The sequence below is a fragment of the Leptodactylus fuscus genome, chromosome 1 (assembly GCF_031893055.1).
Source record: "Leptodactylus fuscus isolate aLepFus1 chromosome 1, aLepFus1.hap2, whole genome shotgun sequence".
Classification (NCBI taxonomy): domain Eukaryota; kingdom Metazoa; phylum Chordata; class Amphibia; order Anura; family Leptodactylidae; genus Leptodactylus; species Leptodactylus fuscus.
Genome location: NC_134265.1, coordinates 299,936,598 through 299,958,216, shown reverse-complemented (window position 1 = coordinate 299,958,216; position 21,619 = coordinate 299,936,598). Strand labels below are relative to the sequence as shown.

Here is a 21,619-nt window from a genome sequence, read left to right as displayed (position 1 = left end):
GTGCCATGTCCAGTTCTCTCCTCTGGGTGCCTGTGTTGTGAGGGCTCTGTATCTGCCCCACTTACGGCAGGCACTATGGCAGACTTTATTACATTCCCGCCACAAGAGCCCTGCTGCATCCACCACCACATCCCACAGCCATGTACACATCATGGTGCTTGTCCCCAGTCCAGGCTGCGGTGACTGCTGACAATGGCAGCTCCTGCCGGACTCTGTACTCAGGGCAGTCACGGCTTCCCTATAAGATTGCTGTGTCTTCCGCCCTCCCCTCGGCGCCGTCCACACTGTTGTATTTCCGGCAGGGAGATGGAGGGCGGCGGCTCCCCGGTGCTGTACATGTTGGCGGCTCAGCTGTACGCGGTGTACTCGCAGCCCCAGCTGCCCCTGGTCATCACTACATGGCCCTTCCACAGCGCGACACAAGCAGGTGAAGCGGGAGGGCCGGCAGCCCCGGGGGTCGTCTGTGACGGGCGCGCACACGCTGCAGGACCCCCCGAGTACTGGGACCACGGCTATAGAGATGTGGGAGAGGCGGTGCAGGCTGCTATACAGGGGCACGAAGTATCGCGATAATATGAGGGGACATTCTGCACCCGGCAGCTGGTGGTCTCGTGACCCAGATTCTGCCTTCTGATATGTCACATGACACCAGTGTCTCTCCCTGTCCCACCAGTAGGGTGCGACAAAGGGAAAGGGGTAAAGAGCTCTGCCAAGCACAGTGTCCTTATAGGGGTCTAAGGTAGCCAAACAATGGAATAATGGTGATTTATGTTTCCTCCATCTACAGATCAGACTAGTTATTGCTGCCGGTGTTTGTGACATCTCAGTACACAGTCCTCGGACATGTTGTGTTTCTTGTTTGGCCATGCAGGTTGCAGTCATTGGCAATACTTGTCGTTTGTGCAAAGTGACCGATATCTGACCAGGTTTCTTTGTTTTGTTAAACCTGTTATATACCAGTCTGACTAGACTGCAGTATACGCCACTATATAGGCATCAGTCATTTATCAGACTACAGACATGGCAAAAACAACATTTACTGCATGTCTGGGCATCTAGTATGCCATCTCATATACTGATAAATAGGTCCACACACCATACCAGCCCTGTGTACGGCCACTTGTGGTTTATGTTTAGGCTTTTATGCAACATGGGGCTTCATTCAGCTGTATTATTTATTATTACCCATCTTTAGACCATCAATATCAGACTGGAGTGGGTCGAATATCCATAACCATAATAATCCATAATAGTACTATACAGTGTACAGAGCCAGACCTATAAGGTTCTGTTCACTGTGTAGTGGCGGGGTCCGCTTACTGCAGCTAAGCTCCCATTCACATGAAAGGAATCTGAGCGGCCGTACTCAGGACACTGTAGGTCCTCAATGTCAGATCTCATCCTACTCCTCCATAGACCTGTGAACAGGGAGAGAACAGATTCCTCTGACAGCGATTTATCTCCCCAGCCCAGTCCTTATCGAACCTGACAACTGCAGTAGGAGATCCCATATATATTAGATGGGTACCTGGGCCTGTCAGAATCAATGGGTTCAGCTTATATACTGTACATCTAAGGTGCATGAGCCGCTATAGACTGTTGGCAGATCAGGGAGAAAGCATGTGATTCCTGCCTATGCTTTGTGTGTGAATTGACTTTGGTTGTTCTCTTCTTGTTAGCTTGGAAAGTGCTAGCGAGAGGTGGCTCTCCATTGGATGCGGTTGAGAAGGGCTGTGCCCAGTGTGAAATTGACCAGTGTGATGGCACGGTGGGATATGGAGGAAGCCCTGATGAATCTGGAGAAACTACACTGGATGCAATGATCATGAATGGGTAACAATCTATTCATTTACAGATTTCACATTGCAGTATTTTTTCTTAGGCCTGGTTCACATCTGCATTCAGTATTCCGTTTGGGGAGTACTTTTGAGAATGGAATACCGAATGCATTAAAAAGTGGTGAGTAATGAAAGCACACGGACCCTATAGACTATAATGGGGTCCGTGTGTTTACCGCATGGTGTCCACACAAATCATGTGGAGAGAAAAGTACTTAAAGAACTACTTTTCTCTCCACATGATATGTGCAGACACTGCGCGGTAAACATACGGACCCCATTATAGTCTATGGGGTCCATGTGCTTTCATTGGGGTCCCGAAAAGTACTCCCCGAACAGAATACCGAACGCAGATTTGAACCAGGCCTTCCCTACAGCCACACAAGTCACGTTTCTATTGAGGTTACTCTACACTTTATTGCTGTACCCTTAGGGTTCTTATACAAGGAACCTCGTGCTCAGGCCTGCACAGCAGTTCACTCGGGGTCTTTTAAGATTTTTTTCTGCTATGCGGGTACCTTGTGTACCGTATGAAGATGTCCCTCCATACTGCAGCACTTTTTAGGGGCAAAAACACTTCTGTACTGATATTGCATTGTTCTATTACCATCTACAGGTAGACTTCACAGCAACAACCAGTAGTTCTCAGTATTAGACCATCATTACAGTTCTGTTTTCTCAGTAAACAAGAATGCAGAATCCCATTGGTACAGAATGTGTCTCAATGATCTGGCCACCATTGACAAATGATACAGTTGCTTAAAAAGCTAAAACATTACCACCACTAATTTGATAGTAAAAGAGGGGCTGGCATGTCCATAATTCTTTTATATCTTGTATATGAGAGAGTCAGAATTTGGCAAAAGAACTTGAATCAATGAATCCTTTTTGTCAGTTATGAACAGCTCAGGCAGTGGTGAACCTAGCCTCTCTGCCGCCTGGGGCGGACGATCAAAGGAGCTCCCCCCCCCACCCCCCCTCGAAAGTCTGGGGGGGGGGAGTGTTCATCCTTTGATCGTCTGCCTCAGGCAGCGGGGGGGTTGGGTGTGCTAGCGGTAACACTACAATAAATACAATGCAGTAATATTTTGTGCAGTAATACTCACAGGAGACGTCTTCCCACATTTCCTGTTTCTTCCCTTTGGACCGCCATGACCACTTCTGCCAGCTGTGACTTGACTCTGTAAACTTTACAACACAGACGTCTTTGACTCCTCACTTCTCCACACACCCAACCCCTATATATCTCCCACAGCAGCCCCTGCAGCCTATATTATGCTCCACAGTGGCATTATAGACTGTGGGGCATAATAGAGGTGGCAGGGGGCCACTGTGGGGCATAATAGAGGTTACAGGGATCACAGTGGACCCTTCAAGCTCTGTTATGCCCCGCAGTTGCTCACCCAACTATTATGCCCCACAGTTGCACACCCATGAACTATTATTATACTAAGGGGTCTTTTTAGACTCCCGAGTATAATAATCGGAGCCCCAGGGGAGGTGAGGGAACATAATAAACACTGTTACTCACTTCTCCAGGATCCGATGTGAGAGCAGCCATGAAAAATGTAGTCTGTCCACAGATTCACAGCATGTAAATATCAAGGTGCAGCAAGTAAAATAAAGCCAAGCAAAAGGTGTACAAGGGAGCATTGAGTATTTAGCACTGCTGTGGATGTATTTGCAGTTATTTTTTTGGAAGTGGGATAACCCATTTAATTCTAGGGCACACGTACAATAAACATGAACTACTGTAACTAGGTGACTGATACAGTGGAAGAAAGACCCTGCCCATGAGGGATTACGATCTTTAAGACCACAGGGCACCTTCAGGAATCTTATTGAGCCGTTTCTTCGGCAGAGCTGTTCTAGTGGCACAAGGAGAACCTATACAATATTAGGTGGTTTTGGTGTCATGGTTGATAAGTGTTTATATCTACCGTACTATGTATACCGTATGTACATTTACCACCTAGTCACATGAAGTCCACATACATCACAAAGGCCTAGTTAGTAGAAATATATGTACCTGGTTATATGTATCTGTATCTTCTGTATTTCAGCAACACAATGGAAGTTGGTGCAGTAGCCAATCTTCGAAGGATAAAAAACGCCATTGGTGTGGCCAGAGCTGTCATGGAGCACACAAAGCACACCTTTCTAGTGGGGGAATCTGGTATGTAGATCTGAACGGCTGTAGTGTTTGTGTTCACCTTTCATTTCATCTCATTTATTAAAAAAAGACTTCCTTATGTTCTGTGTGAATTAACAATTGTTTTCATAAAAACCGATGAAGTGGAGAGTAAAGATTTTATTTACTTATTTTTATTTTTTTAATACCATTTGCTGCTCAACAAAAATCCCATAAGGGATAGGGCATACGTGTTAGATTGCTGGGGTCTGAGTAACAATCAGAAAACTATGGGAAGAATATGCAAATCTGTCTTCCATGATGTAATTAGGAAGTGAGCTGCTGCTTCAGTGTTGCAAACCAATAGAGGGCGCTCACTGGAATGTGCAAGCCTGTCTTCCCTGATGTAATTAGGAAGACAGGATTTCAGTGTAAAAACCCAATAAAGGTTTGCTCCCTTTAGCATCATGCTCGACCTTCCAAGAGGCCTTTGTTTTGCAATGATGCTGGGATTATTACCAGGTATAGTCTCTCAACCGAGGACAGCCGTTTCGATGTACTTGCATCTCGTCAGCCCGATGTAGAAAAGACTATAACATAGTAGAGGTGAGAGGCTTAGACAGGGTTAAGGGGATATTGTCACTCCTTGGGGAGAGACCACCATATAGGTGTGTGGAGACTTGTTAAGCCTTTAGCATTCCACTTCGCAAGGGACCATGGGAAGAATAAGCTCCCTTTAGCATCATGCTCGACCTTCCAAGAGGAGGGGCGCAAACCTTTATTGGGTTTTTTCACTGAAATCCTGTCTTCCTAATTACATCAGGGAAGACAGGCGTGCACATTCCAGGAAGCGCCCTCTATTGGTTTGCAACACTGAAGCAGCAGCTGACTTCCTAATTACATCATGGAAGACAGATTTGCATATTCTTCCCATGGTCCCTTGCGAAGTGGAGTGCTAAAGGCTTAATAAGTCTCCACACACCTATATGGTGGTCTCTCGGCAAGGAATCAGAAAACTAGGAAGCAAAGTCCCCTGAATCCTTCCTGCAAATGAAGTTGCTGTATAGCCCTAGACTAAAAGACTCAAACGCTGATTGAAAAGTTCTATAATCGATTTGTGTTAGTCAGTCCCCACGTTGGGCTATGCAAAAGCTCCTTTTTGTGTTTTCTGCCCTTTCTTTTTACAGCAGCGAGTACAGTCATATTAACCACAGCGTTTGTTTCCGATCCAGCACTAGAAGGCATGACTTCTGTTTTTTTTCAGTTTTATTTCCATTGTATTGTCTCTAGGACATATGCAAATTTATTAGGTAGCAATGCAAGGAAGACAGGCTGAGCATTCTTGTAAGGTCACTGATATTTGGAAACATAATAGTGGAGTTATTAGCATCTCCTCTTCTGCCCTGTTCCAAGGTCTATGTCACCATTATGAATGTGACAGAGGTTTGCACTGATGTTAGCCGACACATTTTGTGGCTCTATAAAGTGCTGTCTTGAGTGTTAGAAATGGATTTGAATTTTACTTTCTAAAGTGTAATGTGAACATCCGGTTTATGAGGCGGTAAGAAATGCAGGATAATAACAATTAAAGTCAGACTGTAACTTATAAATATATCACTTTTAGCTTCCTTGTTTGCTGAGAGTATGGGTTTTGTGTGTGAAGACTTAACCACCAACAGATCATTCTCCATTTACTCTAAATGGCTCACTCAGCAGTGTCAGCCAAACTTCTGGAAGGTAAGTAATATCTGTGGTATACATATATATGTAAAAATAAGATAAGAAGCAGCAATCCGGTGTAAAGTAAAAAATAAATGATTAAGTGGATCTTGTATTCACCTATGCAGTATTTGCATCTGGACACCCTTTCAGTATTCCCCTGGAGACTAGCACCATGTTTTGTTTGTTTGTTTTTTGTTTTTTTAGATTGTGATTCTACTATCTTTTTGATAACCTATAAATGTATACTATATATACACCGATCAGTCATAACTTTAAAACCACCGACAGGTAAAGTGAATTGATTATCTTGTTAGGGGGCGTTCACATCAGCGTCTGCTGTCCGCAAGTGGTTTCCATACTAAACTCCAGAGAAACTAGCTAGGGATGGCTTTCTGGCGGTCCATTTCAAAACCCATTTGAATGGGTTCTTATAGCAAACAGTCGGTGTCCATATGCAGACTCTCCGCGGAGAAAGCGTGTTGTCCGGTTTTTTTTTTTTTTTTTTTTTTTTGCATGGACACAAAGACGGACATGCAGGACTTTGTGTTCGTCAAAAAAAACCTGTTTCCCCGCGTAGAGGCTGCATTTGGACACCGGCGGATTGCTTTAAGAACCCATTCAAATGAATGGGTTTTAAAAATGACCGCCGGCAAGCTGTCTCCCTATAAAGGTTGTCCAGGGATTGGGATGGAAACAGCTGGGAGGACAGCAGACACTAGTGTGCATGCCCCCTTACAATGACGCCTCTCAAATGCATTAGGTAGCAACTGAATAATCAGTTTTTGGAGTTGATGTGGTAAAAGCAGGAAAAATGGGTAAATGTCTGAGAAAAGACTAAATTTTGATGGCTACACGACTGGGTGAGGCCACACCATGCCACTGAATTTTGGTTTCAGTCATGTGCGTATCTGCTATCCTGACTGGATAGTGTACAGTTAATGCCATAGTTATGAGGTTGGTCCATCAAGTTCAACCTGTAACCCTAAAGTCCCCTACAGTGTTGATCCAGAGGAAGGCAAAAAAAAAAAACATGAGGCTCATGCCAATCCTTTAGCCAATGGCAGTATGTGACAGGATGGTGGGATGCAAACAATAGAAATAATTAATTGAGCTGCCTTTCAGGATCAGTTAATGCTGCCATACTTTGGCGATGACATTGTTCATTCCTCTCCTGGTGCTCTGCCCTCATCTTTGGTTTTTTTCCTACTAAGGCAATTCGGGTCTGATGAAGGTCCATGGTTGGACCGAAAAACGTTTTTACCCATTTTTGTGGATTGCATATTCTACATCTACAACATTGAATAAAATAATTCCTTGCATGAAATTTTCTAGTGTCTGATATACATTCTTGAATACCTTTAAAGAGGATCTTTTATGTCCTTGGCCACATGTGGTTTTATATACCACTAGAAAGCCGAATTCAGTGAACTCGCAGATCTGCTTTCCTGTTATGTGTCCCTGGTGAAGAGCTGTTGTCCCGATTAACGATAGCTCTTCAGTGTCAGAAGGGCGTTTCTGATGGTCTGTGAGGAACGCCCCTCATGAGAGTCTGTCCATAGCGCTGTACTGTCAGAGGGGGCGTTCCTTACCGCCCAGCGATGATGCTGAGTGGTGAGGAAGGCCCCCCCACTCCTGAGAGTACTCGTCCATAGACTAGTACTGGGGGAGGGCTTTCCTCACTGCTCACAGTTATGGCTGGGCGGTAAGGAACGACCCCTCTGACAGTACAGCGCTATGGGCTCTATGGTCAGGAGGGGCATTCTTCATACTGTCAGAAACGCCCTTCTGACACTGAAGAGATATCGGTAACAGCACCGATAGCTCTTCACCCGGGGTACATAAGGCAAAGCGCACTGTCTGCTTTCTAGCAGTATATAAAACCACATGTACCCGAGGACATGAAAGGTCCTCCTCAAGAGGACATGACAAATGCCATGTTAACAGGCACTCCGGTTTATAATGGCTAGAGAACGTCCTGTGACCCCCCCCCCCCCCCCCAACATAAATAGCTAGAAGCAAGTGTACTAGCTGGTGCAGTAAACAAATGTAGTTTTAATATTAAAGGTTTACTTCCAATATTGCATACAACGGTTTCAGACATTGTTGCAGTATTTTAGGTTGTAAATGAATCTGTACCACATCAGAATAAATTGCTATTATAAAACTTAGAAATCAACTTCCAGGGGTTGAGCTCTTTGGGCAACAAAACTGCATGACAAGTCTGATGAAATAAATCTCGCTTGATAGATTACAGCTTGTCATGCAGAGTGAAATATGGTATCAGCCTTGTATAATACAGATGGAAGGAAATTGCATTTAATCAAGGACGAAAAAGTTTTCTTATAAGCTTTCTGATAAAATATACTTAGCGATAGCAAGGGATATAGAGATAAGATATATTTTATTGTACGTGGCACTGGTTATCAATGTAACTCGCAGAATGTGAATATAATGTATGCATTGTATGCAAACCACATGGGTATAGAGAATGGGAGAGTCAACTTTTTTTCTTTAGAAAAACTGACAATTGCAGAACAGGAATTTGTCAGGAGTCACTATAGTAAGTTATTTTTGCCCTACAAGATGTTTATTTAGTTGGCCCTTGTGACTTTGCCTTGTATGTTTGCACGCTCAGTAGATCAAGGCTTGGTTTTCTGTAAAACCTAAAGACATTTGGGTGGGGGAAAGGGAATTCATTATTTCCTCTATGCCAGTTTTCTTGCATAGAGGGATGATATTGAGACACAAGTTTGGTGCAAAGCCCTTTCTTGTGCAAATGTGATCGGAGCAGGGCAGGTTTATTATAACTCATGTCAGTTTTTTGGTGCAAGTTAGAATGGAAATCTACGCCAATTCCTAACCGACGGTGTTTTCCATTCTGATGCAGTGGCGTCTGACAGATTTATGAACAGGCTGTGGCTTCTTCTTAAATCTCCCATTCTATGCAACATTTGGGGCTTTTATTAAAGGGATCCTATCATTTAAATCACATTTTTTTTCTCAATCACACGTAGGAATGGCCTTATTGGCCTTAATGGCTATTGTTCTCCTACCTTTAGATGTTTTTTCCGCACTGCTGTTCGGTAGAAATCCTGTTTTTTGTCTGTATGCAAATGAGTTCTCTCGCAGCACTGGGGGCGGTCCCCAGCGCTCATACAGCACTGGGGGCATCCCCAATGCTGCGAGAGAACTCTCCAGCGCCGCCTCCATCTTCTTCCGGAGCTGGATTCAAACTTCTATGCATGCGCAGTTGGCTCTGCCATGGGGACTCGGGCAGAACTGACTGCACTTGCGCGCGGCCATCTTTTTGTGGCCGCTTACCCTAGCTTACTGTGTAAGCGGCCACAAGAAAATGGCCACTTACACCAGGCGGGCATACGCAGTTGGCTCTGCCCAAGGCCCGACGGCAGAACCGACTGCACAAGCGTAGAATTTTGAACCTAGCTCTGGAAGAAGACATGCAAAAGGGTGTTCCTGAAGAAGATGGAGGTGGTGCTGGAGATTTCTCTCACAGCGTTGGAAATGTCCCCAGTGCTGCAAGAGAACTCATTTGCATACAGGCGAAAACCAGGATTTCTACCGAACGGTGGCACGGAGAAGACTTCTAAAGGTAGGAGAAGAATGGCCTTTCTTAAGGCTATTCCTACTTGTGATCGAGAAAAAATTTGATTTTTAATGATAGAATCCCTTTAAGACTGGCATACGATATACCAGGATTAATAAATTCGCCCCATTGTCTGAGAATAAAGCCAATCCAAAAGGAGAGGAAAACGATCCACAAACAGCTGGTTTGGTTGTGACAGATCATTGACATGGGTCAGACGTAGGGTCCAGAGTATAATTAGTAAAGGAATAGGGGAGCTGATCAAACAAACAAACAACAAAAAACAGTGTTACTCACCTTTCCTGGGCTCCGTGTTTATTTTGCTCCCTCTTTGACGCCATGTTTGAGAGGGGAGAAGTGAGTGAATAAAGCACATCCTGGAGAAGCATAGGCATTTCACTTATTGTATGCTCTGCCAGTATAAACAGCATAAATAATATACCCGCTATATACTAGTCTGTATAAAAATCTGTGTTCAGCTACAGACCCCAAATAATTCTGCATTACCACACAGATTGTATGTCACATTGTAAAAGAGGATATAAAATGTATAGATTTAACCAAGTATAATGTACGTGTCATTAAAGGAGACCTTTCACCACCTACAACAAGTCCAGTTCTTTACATCATTTTATAGTTGCTGCTCCACTGATCTCACCATTCTTGAGCAATCTGCGCTCTTATTTTTGGTGTTGGATATACCATCTAGTATCTGTGCTGTCAGGCAGGAGCAGACAAGGGGTGGCCCTTCTGCAGAGCTGAAATAGCGCATCGGGCACCAAATCCACCTGCGTTTATTGGTCCGGAATGGTGTGGGCTAGAGAAATAATTCCAACTGCACTGGAATCGGTGGAGCACCAACTACTAACAGATAGTAAGAACTGGTGAAGGTGGTGACAGGTCCTTTTTAACATAAGACTGGACCTTGTTATATCTTGCTTGTAGAATGTGACTCCAGATCCTGCAAAATCCTGTGGCCCTTATAAACCTGTTAGAGGTTTACCAGAAGGAAAAACATCCTCTTTACAGAAAGAAGTGGATTTGCACAGCCATGATACAATTGGTAAGTGTTTGATGTGAATATTGTATTTCAAGAGAACATTTCACCTCCTGGGGCACTTGCAATTTTATATACCGCTAGAAAGCTTTCTCATTCTGTGCCCACAGTGAAGAGCTATCGGTGCCGGTACCGTAGCTCTTCACTGTCAGAAGGACGTTCCTAACAGTCAGTCAGGAACGCCCTTCCTCACAGCAGCATCTATAGCACCGTACTGTGAGAGTGGTGAGGGAACGCCTCCTCTCACAGTATAGCGCAATAGACACTACTCTGAGGAAGGGTGTTCCTGACAGTTAGTCAGGAACGCCCTTCTGACAGTGAAGAGCTACGGTACCGGCACCGATAGCTCTTCACTGGGGGGCACAGATCGTGAAAGCCGATAGTACGCTTTATTACACCGCATGTGCCCCAGGAGGTGAAAGGTCCTCTTTAATATAAGATAAGATAATCTTTTAATAGTCCCACAGTGGGGACTATTTAGAAACCTTCCATCTAGGTTGCCCCTATATTATTTCCATTTTATCTTCGCATAGTCATGTGTTTATCCAAGGCAAGCTTAAATTCACTTACTGCAGATTTCCCAACTACAACTGCTAGACGTTTGTAACCCTTACATTAAGATAATATTTTCTCACATTATTTCTGAGCCTTCTTACATCTAATTTTAGATTATGCCCACTTGTTCTTGGGTTTATTTTTTAATTAAAAAAATAAATAAATAAAAATCACTCCTGATCTGTATTTTTACCTAATATAGTTATGGCATAGCTAAACTTACAAACAATTTTGCATACATTAATAGTACATATGATTATAAGAAACTTTATCATATATCTTACTAAAGAAATATGTTTTACTCACTTTTCAGGCTGAGTTAATTTCAACATAAATGTCTATGAAGAGGGGAGGGAGAGGAAGAGACTCCTGGAGAAGACACTCACATAATCGCTGCTGCTACACTTTGAGTGAGGCAGATCTCTTAATACTAATATATATCTGCCAGATAAAACTTTATCACACTACATAATCTATTAACAAGCTTGCAGCTGCCTCCTAGTACACCCCTCCCTTCTCCATAGAGTTCTATGTGTGAGGCTAGATATAGAGACAGACAGAGCAGAGCAGGGGTGAAACAAGCATATGTCTTTAGGATTTATTTCAGTTTGTTATTATCACCTGCATTTTCATCTACTAAACATTGTTCATAGCTGCAGGAATACCTGAAAGGTTTCACTCATGCTCATCCCCTTTCTCTTCTTTCTTATAAAGTATAGTATTTATAGTGTGTTTTTGTTTTGAATATCGGTTAATCAGGAATGATCGCAGTTGATGGAAGTGGAAATGTTGCCACTGGAACCTCCACAAATGGAGCATCTCATAAAATCCCTGGGTAAGTGAATATTTTTCTATAGTTACCCATTGCATGTGCAGTGCCTTTTTTTTTTTTTTTTTCTCAAACCAGATATTAATGGTTTTCCAAGCAAAAATATAGATGAGCTATCTTGAGAATCAACAGTATCTAATTGGTGGTGGTTGTGGTTCAACACCCGGCACCCCCACTGATCAGCTGTTATGCTGCCAGAACATACAGCAGTGGATAGGGAGAGCGTAGACTCTACTATTCAAGAAATAGGAACAGGGATGCAATTCTCTTGAACCACCACTATAGAGTGGGTGGGGCTGTTGTGCTGCTTCTGTTACTTGAATAGCTGATCTGTGTAGTCCACATCTCAGACTTCCACACAGAGCAGATACTGATGACATTGCTGGTGTATAGGTCATCAATATGGAAAATTGATTTGGGTCTGGACTTTTAAAATCTCAATTATATTAATGTAAGGACAATCAAAGATGCATGTACTTCATAATCCATATTTCATTACAGTAAAAAGCACCAAATATATTTAAACTCTTCTCATATGGGCAAGTCAATTCTTGGCCATATGTTTAATGGATACCTGTGGGTATGTCCGTCTGTGGGTGAATCAGGTCCATACAAATGGACCCAAGAGGCCTATTGATAAAAAAAAAAATAGAGCTTGTTCTACTTCTTTATTAATGAGTCACTATATGACCAGTCATGTGAATAAGCTCCAAGACTGGTATGGAGGGTCATTCTAGGTAGATATGCCCCTAAGTGTCTAAAACGCCATAAGTAAATACAATAACTGCATGGCTTTTGTTATCCTTTCACTAAAGGAACCAGAACCACAATATTGTAATATCTTCCTTTATCAAGGAGTTATTTTTATCAAGATATTTTCTCTGAGGCTCAGTAACATCTTGTTCATTACTTACCTGCATTAAATGGCTGGAATGTAATGCGTCAGTAAGAGGCACACAACCAGACATGTAGCAGCACCCTGTTTTTGGGGTGCATCTGTGTGAACATCAACTTGTCAGGGATACTGAGGAAGGTATTATGTGATAATAGCTTATTTGCATGTCTAGACGGGTGGGAGACTCGCCAATGATTGGAGCCGGATCTTATGCGGACAGTTCAGTTGGAGGAGCAGCAGCCACTGGAGATGGGGACACCATGATGAGATTCTTACCAAGGTAATGTGAATGCAAGCCATAGTGTTCTGGGTAGCTTACATGAATAAAATGTCATCTCTTAGCAATGCTTAGCGAGGCATGGTTTACATGCATTACATCATGGTGCTAAATACCTACACTGGATTGTACAGATTTTTATGTAAAATGTGTTCCTGCATTATTACATTATAACTCAATGTTTTATTCTGCAAGCAAAGTACTTCATTAGTGCATGACATGAAAGGTTCTCTAATATAATTGTGTGCTAAAGGGTTTAGGTGTACATATTAAACTATTGCTTTAATATATATAAGATATGACAGCGTAGCTTTTTTTTTTTTCTGGCCTTTGACCATAAGTTATGTAGATTGTTAGTATAACGGTGAATACTATTTACTGATTTCTTTCAGTTATCAAGCTGTAGAGAACATGAGGATGGGAGCAGACCCCACCGCTGCATGTCAGAAGGCTATTGCTAAGATTCAGAAACATGTCCCAGTCTTTTTTGGGGCCATCATCTGTGCCAACAGGACAGGAAGTTATGGTAAGTTTATGTTTATTTGTATTAAATTAGATACAATTTAAGTAAATAGGTGACCTTAATCTAGGATGAATTGGGTCGGGACAGCGGACTGAAAAGATGATAGATTAGACTCCTGCCGATCACCAGTACGAGAGTCCTAAGCCCCAATTCCCTCCTCTCTGTACAACCACAGTATGGAGGTTTTTGTATGCAGCAGTATCTGAGCTTGCGCTCTGACGCTCTAGTCACGGTCTGTGCGGCTGATAGAAACAGGTAAGCGCTGTATTTTGTTGTCTCCTTCAGTAGATGGATTTGAATCAGAGGTGATGCACAAGGTGTTAATAAAGATATTAAAAACAATTATGGGCCCAATATTGACCCCTGTGGCACCCCATTGGAGACTGTTATCCAATCTGAGTATTTACTATTAACAACTACCCTGGTTCCCAACCGTGATCTATTTCTCACCAGGTTATACACAGGTGACATATAACAGAAAATTCACATTATTCCTTATCATGTTATCTGTTATAGAATTTCCTTGTGTACATACAGTAGAGTAGATGTTTATAGGGATCCTATCATTAAAACTCATTTTTTTCTGCCTACCACGTAGGATTAGCCTTAAAAAAGGCTATTCTTCTCCTACCTTTAGATGTCTTCTCCACGCAGCCATTCGGTATATAATCAGGTTTTCGTCGGTATGCAAATGAGTTCTCTCGCAGCACTGGGGCGTTTAAACAGCATTGGGGGCGGCCCCAATGCTGCAAAATAACTCTCCAATGCTGCCTCCATCTTCAGGAACAGGTCTTTTTCCGGCAGTGTCTTCAAACTTCTAGGCCTCGGGCAGCCACAAGAAAATGTCCGCTTACAATACTGTATAAGCAGCCATTCTCTTGTGGCCGGCGGGCATGCGCAGTCGGCTTTGCCCAAGGCCTAGAAGTTTGAAGCCAGTGCCGGAAGAAGACGCGAAGAGAGGCTGTTCCTGAAAAAGATGGAGGCAGCGCTGGGGAGTTCTCTCAGAGCATTGGGGACGCCCCCCAGTGCTGTTTGAGTGCTGGGGACTACCCGCAGTGCTGCAAGAGAACTCATTTGCATACCGATGAAAACCAGATTATATACCGGACGGCAGCGCGGAGAAGACATCTAAAGGTAGGAGAAGAATAGCCTCTTAAGGCTATTCCTACGTGGTAGGCAGAAAAAAATGAGTTTTAATGATCGGATCCCTTTAATAGAACTGTTGTTACCTCCTCCACCATTATATCCGTTATGTTTTTAGTTTATTACTTTTGTTACAAAAGAATAACTTTTGATTGTTTTTACTTTACCTGGCAATTATTCTTTATATCGTTATTTGCCTTTTACATGCTTTATTTTTTGCTTGATAATAATGCCATGTCACTACCGTCTTGTGTTAGTTTCTATAATTTATTGTACGCCTTAACTTTTTTTTTTTTGTTTATTCCCAAAAAAGTTTTCACACTTTCTAGTAAGAGGTTTTTGAAAATGTCCCATTTAGTTTGTGTACTTTTGCTTTTGAGAACTTTGTCTCGATCTAGGCCATTAACGTCCTCCTAGTCGGCGAAAATTGACCTTCTTGACGTTTTGCGGTTTTGTAGCCTGTCAACTAAAAATCCTATTAAAAGATAGATGAAAACTTATTATTTTGTGGTCACTATTACCTAGATGACCCCTGGCCTCTACTTTTGAAAATCTGCCAGGTCTGTTCATCAAATTTATCTTAAAGATCCTCTCCTCTCCCTTCCTGCACTAGTTGTGAAAGGTAATTGTTTCTTGCTACTGACAAAAAAAACTTGTTACCTTTGTTGGACCTTCATTATGTTTTGCTGTCTCAACTATTTGCCTTGTCAGTATGTTTTCTGCTTCTTCCATTCTGCATTTGGATTTGTTTCAAACCCTTATCATTCTTTACCCCTCTCCTTGTTTCCACCCATAATGTAGATACTCCATTTACGGAATAATCATACACATTAGGGAGTGTGTGTGCCTACATAGGCGTACGGAGACTTACAAGTCATTCCTGCTCCACTAGGGATTCTGGGTGAAAAATATGCAAATTTATTCTCCAGGATGTAATTAGGAGAACAGTGCCTCTGTATGCTGCCCTCTAGAGGGCAGCCTCCTTAACATCATGCATGACTTAGTTAATAATCCTACTAACATGATAAACCCCGCATCATGTTAGTAGGCTTATTAACTGAGTCATGCATGATGTTAAGGGGGCTGTCCTCTAGAGGGCAGCATACAGAGGCACTGTTCTCCTAATTACATCCTGCAGAATAGATTTGCATATTTTTTACCCATACTCCATTTATTCATATTTCTCAGAGACGTCATCATACAGTATCGGGTTATTCCAGGATTTTACATTCAAGCAAACACCTTCCCATTTACTATTTACATGCTCTTACTTAATAGGCCCTGTAAATGAACAGTCAAATGAATGTCTCATGTTATCTCCACTATGTCACATTCCTCTTCCAGTAGTATCATTTCTTATACCTCTATCTTATTAGTGAGACTTCTGGCTCACCCCTCCCTCCGTTACATTACTAAACTCCTGATTCTCTGTCTGGATTATCTTGTTCTCTACCAAATATCTTTCTGTATCTCTGGTGTGGCATGTGGTACAAGTTGTATCTCAGAAAATACTACTTTACAGGTCCTAGTCTTCAGCATACAACCTAACTCCCTGAAATCCTTCTTAAGAACAATCCTTTATTTCTTCCAAAGACCTTCAATAATATATAAACCCAATCCACGATGTGTCAAACGCGCTTCAGTATGATCATACACTGTTTTGCAGTCTTTGTGAGAGATTGTGGTGTCTGTTCCACTCTTAGCACCTGTCATTCCCCTTCATAGTGGAATATGAAATTGCCCAGAGGAATACATCCCATCGGCCAATTTGTCAAACTTGTTAGGGTTTGCCAGTTCCAACTATCCACCTTGATACTTCTTCCTGTACCCCTTCCAACCCACATAGCTGCCTCATGTTCCTGCACCGTCATGCTGCCATTCTCCCCTCCCCTCCTCCTCTTATTCCAGAGAGTTCCTATGTGAGCAGCAAACTCCTTTCCCAGCACAACTATCCTTCCATTCTGACTCCTCTTCACTGCACGGACACTTGGGATCCCCATTCTAGTTATTGTAGAGGTCCCAGTGGTGAGGAGCCTATACTCTATTCTTAACCCTTAAAAGATACAGAGTAGTTTGAGGGTTAATTCTCATATTTTCAATTATCGCCCTTCCAAAAGTCCTAACTTTTTTATTTTTACATCGACATAGCTATGTGAGGGCTTATTCTTTGTGTGATACGTTGTACTTTTATTTGGCACCATTTTGGGTTACATATATTGATTAAGCTTTCATTAACATTTTTGGGAACTTCATCTGAAAACCTACAATGCGATCATAATCTTTTTGATTTTGTTTTTACAGCGTTCGCTCTTTATTAATAATGACATGGTAACTTTGTCCACCTGTCATTAAGATTATGTCAAAAGATATTAGATTTATTATGTTTTACCACTTTTTTACTGATTAAAACCTCATTTAAAAATTATATATATATAATATATATAATATATTATTATATATATATAAATAAACGACTTGTCTGGGGACACCATGTTCTGAGGTTGAAAAAAATTTGATTATATGCTCCACAGCAGCCCCCCCCCCCCCCAGTATTATATGCTCCACAGCAGCCCCTCCCCCACAGTATTATATGCTCCTCAGTACACATACGTGCTTACACAGACACACACACACTCACTCTTATTTATACTTGACCATGAAGAGCCACCGCACATCCTCCTTCAGATCACAGGTAGCAGAGGTCACACTCTGCAGTCAGTGTAGGCCGTGGCATTTGCACATACAACTCAAATCGGCAAAAGATCACTAATGGGGAATCCTGTACTGGATTCCCTGTTAGTGATCTGGGCGACAGCGCGCGGGTCACATGCCAGACAAATGTCCTTGGCCACATGTGACCCGCGGGCCGTAGTTTGAGGACCCCTGTCTTATAAACATTTTACCACATCCCCCAACTCTATTCTTCCTTTAATAGGTACTGTTACATTTATTCCTGCACAGTTAGAATTTTTTCTTTATAGCTCCCACCATTCCTGAGCAAGCAATGTACCGTATATTTCGGACTATAAGACGCACTTTTTTTCCCCCAAATTTCAGAGGAAAATGAGGGTGCGTCTTATAGTCTGAATGTGGGTGGAGGAGTGGGTTTGCAGCATGGCCGCGCTACTGCCACCGCTGGTTTTCTTCAGCGGCAGTAGTGCGGCAATCTGCAGGCCCCGGCAGCTAAGACAGTCCCCGGCATCTGCTGTAATAGACCGGCGGATGCCGGGGAGTGTCTTAGCTGCCGGGGCCTGCAGATTGCCGCGCTACTGCCACCGCTGGTTTTCTTCAGCGGCAGGAGTGTGACAATCTGCAGGCCCCGGCAGCTAAGACACTCCCCGGCATCCGCCGGTCTATTACAGCAGATGCCGGGGACTGTCTTAGCTGCCGGGGCCTGCAGATTGCCGCGCTACTGAAGAAAACCAGCGGTGGCAGTAGCGCGGCCATGCTGCAAACCCACTGCTCCTCCCCAGGTCCCGACAGTCAGTTAGCCCCCCCCCCCCCCCCCGGCCTCATACCTTTAGTGATGCAGGCCGGCTCCTGCACGGCGAGGCCGCAGGAGCCGACCTGTTCCGATGACAGCCGGGAGCCTAATGAAGGCTCCCAGGCCTGTCATAGATATATATTACTATCACGGCTGGTCTATGACCCTCCGCGATAGTAATGTATAGAATCTCCCATAGACGGCAATACACTTGTATTGCCGTCTATGGGACTTGCAATCAAATGATTGCAGGTTCAAGCCCCCTAGGCGGGGGATATTAAAATAGTAAAAAAAAAAAAAAACACTTAAAAAAAATATAATAAAAAATAAAATAAATAAAAGTTCACCTCCTTTCCCTAGAATACATATAAAAGTATATCAGCATATCAGACACCAAAACTTACAGCATTGCTTGCTTGGGAATGGTGGGGGTTAAGAAAATTCCAACTGTGTCAGAATCCGCCGCGGAGCAGCTATTAAATGTCCGAAATGACATTTTCAAGTTACAAATGATCAGTGCCAGGTTTTGTACAGGGTACAATCTACTGGGCAAACATAACTTACTGATGTTGTCCATTCAGATAGTAGTAGTTTTCTGCTGCCATTTCCCACAAAAATAAAAGCAGGTAAAATCGAAAAGTAAAGGCCTATTGATAATGTACCCAACTTTTAACCAGACTTCTAACTGCAAATGCTAAGTATTTATTACTAGCTGCCGCTATAACGTAAGTGGATTTCTTGCCTCGAATACGGAATAGCACAAGAAAGTGGTTATGTAAATTACAAGATCTACTGCCTTATTGTCAGTTGCTTGTAGTTCAGGTGTTAGAAAATACAGTTTTACTTTATTAAAATAAGATTAATAATATTTGGATTCTGGCAGATATTAAAGAAAATCACTGCAGATCATCACTGAAGCATAAGTTACTTCAATGTGAGTTGTCCTGGATTATGAGGCTTAATGCCTTACAACCTCATGGCTTATAGGTTATTTAGCATTTTTGTGTGAAGCCCTCTAAGTCTACTCATTAGCTTTGTCATGTTTTCTTTGTAATATAACCAGAATATTAAAAAATAAATAAAAATCATCTTAAAATATCCCTCCCATGAAGCCCATTGTGTTCCATCTGCGAAACTATATCTGTGTGCGAGACTTAGTTACTGGCCTGAATAGTATGCCGGGACACTGCCCCCTAGCGTTATACACTGTCTACCAATAAGTATTTGGACATCTATGCAAATGAAGATATCTGCGGTCGTGATGTACGTCACGCCTTCCACCAGTAAGTAGGGAACGGCATTGGCGTTAGTCACATGCAAGATGCCACGAAGTGCAGAGTTGTCTGATTTCGAGAAAGGGGTAATTGTGGGGTACCACAGAAATGATTGATCCTTAAGAGACATAGCAAGTGAACTGAATTACCCAAAATCGACAGTGGCCTATGTGATTACGAAGTGGAAAGTGAACGGTGATTGTAAGAATGTGCCCGGAGTCGGCAGACCCCTGAGAGTTAGAGACCGACGAGTGCTGGCCAGAGAAACCGCACCCAACCAATGGCTCACATACACCAGGAGTTTCACCAGGCATCCAGGAGTATTGTGTCACTCAATTCCATCTGTAAGGAAGCATCTGCTGGGGTCTACCAACTATTCAATATGAATAAATAATGTTTTTCTATTCTACCACAGGTTATTGGTAGACAGTGTAGTTATATATGCTGCTGAGTTTCTGCCTCCCAGGCATATACTGTATTGTAATCACTATAGACCAGTATATCCCTGGGGTGCACGAATTCTGAGCATCATAGATAATTATAAAGCTAATCCGTGATCAGGCCGATTAAATAAAGATCGCACATGGCTGTTTTTTTAAGGGGAAAAAAAAAAAAAAAAAAAAAAAAAGCTTTCTTTCACAAACCGTGCCACAGACTGTGCCAGGTATTGCCGTTCCGAATTCACTTCAATGGAGTTGAGCAGCAATACCAGATACAATCCATGGCATGGTTTCTAGGGGGAAGGGGGGGTGTATTTTTCTAATTGTTAGACCCCTTTAAACAAGGGTGTAGTTGGGGGTGATAGTTGTATTTAGATATAGAGTAAGGGCAGGGAACTGACCCTTTGCCCTGTGTAATGGCTACAGCTCTGCCTTTAAAAATAGATTTGTCAGCAGATTCAGCCCCATTATATACAGGAAAGGACTTGGTACTTTGGACTGTTTTCTAGTATTTGATGGCAGATGATATTTCATCTTTCAATTAAGTTTATTGTGAACTTTTGAGTCTGATTTCCTCCACCCTATCCACTGATAGGACTTTCCTCCCTACAGGCCATAGTACTGAGGGCACGGACAACCACCCTTTGGACTTTCTGCATATTGTAATTACTCAATATTGGTTATAGATCAGTATCACTATTCTAGTTACACCTGCAACATACAGGTCCACCTTGATGTGACCGAAAAATGGAATCTCAAAAAGGAGGCAAAGTTGAATTCAAGTCCCGTTCAGCAAAGCCCTCTGTTGAACAAGTTCGCGTCAAATCTTCCGCAATCCCTACTACAAATTGCCCGGTGTAATGATGGAGTGTGGCGTGTTTAAATCAAGCTTTGTTTTGCATAAATATATAGAAAGGCCCGAAACATCAAAGCAATGAGAGATCAGTCATTGTGCGGGATGTCTCATTAGTACGGTTTAGTTTAGCAGAGAGTACAATTTACCGATCAATAAGACTTATTAGCTTAGACTGCTTATTTTATACTTTGATCTTTTACTTCCCACAGATTTGTGTATGCGAGATTAGACTCTGAGAAGCTCGTTACTCTTTAATCATTAAGATACCATACTTTTTTTTTTTTTTTCTGTTTTAAGTTACAGGAATAGTTTTTAAGTTGTACTTTATTGGCATGCAGCGCGTTTCATGCTGTAAGGTCATTTCATGGAACAAGTCACTTATTTTACAAATGTTGGTGAATACATTTTCTATCATTCTACTAGGTTTTTGACATGTTACTTATTTCATCTTTAAAAAAAATAAAATTGACTAGATAATTTTATTTTTTTTTTCATCCATAGGTGCTGCCTGCAGTAAAGCTCCAGGGTTCACTCAGTTTCACTACTCTGTTTTTAAGCCTGGTCGGTCTCAGCCGTTGGAAGAGGTGGTAGACTGTCAGTAGCTGTACCTGGAACCGATTACTGGAAGCAAATGCTAGATCATTAGAAGTCAAATAAAATAAATATTACTATATTGGCTCCTTTTTTCCATATTGCTATAAGTTATGTTAAGCAGTATAGGACATACGATTACATCATTAACAGAAGTATAATATCTAAAACAAAGGAACCACATATTCCAGGGTGCAGAACATAAGTGGTTTATGTAACCAGTGTTTCAAGCGCCAACTTTTCCAGACTCCACATATCCAAGGAAGAAAAAATTCAAAATTCACAAAATCAGACACAGCAACATGGGTATAGGCCCAGCTGCTAGTGGTGGGGTCTCTATACTTGGTGCCATGCCCAACCCCCCCCCCCCCCCCCCCCCCCCAATGAATCCAGTAAGTAC

At 42.4% G+C, this 21,619-nt stretch overlaps 1 protein-coding gene across 1 annotated transcript; it reads left to right on the top strand.

Moving 5' to 3' along the window:
- Positions 1–271: 271 nt before the first annotated feature.
- AGA (aspartylglucosaminidase) lies at positions 272–21,299 on the top strand. The gene is made up of 9 exons (XM_075265851.1): positions 272–427; positions 1,680–1,833; positions 3,902–4,014; positions 5,594–5,706; positions 10,241–10,358; positions 11,667–11,742; positions 12,804–12,911; positions 13,301–13,434; positions 21,130–21,299. Exons 1-9 carry the CDS (start codon positions 307–309, stop codon positions 21,228–21,230), a joined length of 1,038 nt encoding a protein of 345 aa, XP_075121952.1. The 5' UTR covers positions 272–306; the 3' UTR covers positions 21,231–21,299.
- Positions 21,300–21,619: the final 320 nt, after the last annotated feature.

Excerpts from the sequence above, each read along its gene's own strand:
- AGA (XM_075265851.1), top strand. The coding sequence starts at position 307 with ATGGAGGGCGGCGGCTCCCCGGTGCTGTACATGTTGGCGGCTCAGCTG. Across the intron at positions 11,743-12,803 it reads GCATCTCATAAAATCCCTGG|ACGGGTGGGAGACTCGCCAA; the intron begins GTAAGTGAATAT and ends TTGCATGTCTAG. Across the intron at positions 13,435-21,129 it reads CAACAGGACAGGAAGTTATG|GTGCTGCCTGCAGTAAAGCT; the intron begins GTAAGTTTATGT and ends TTTCATCCATAG.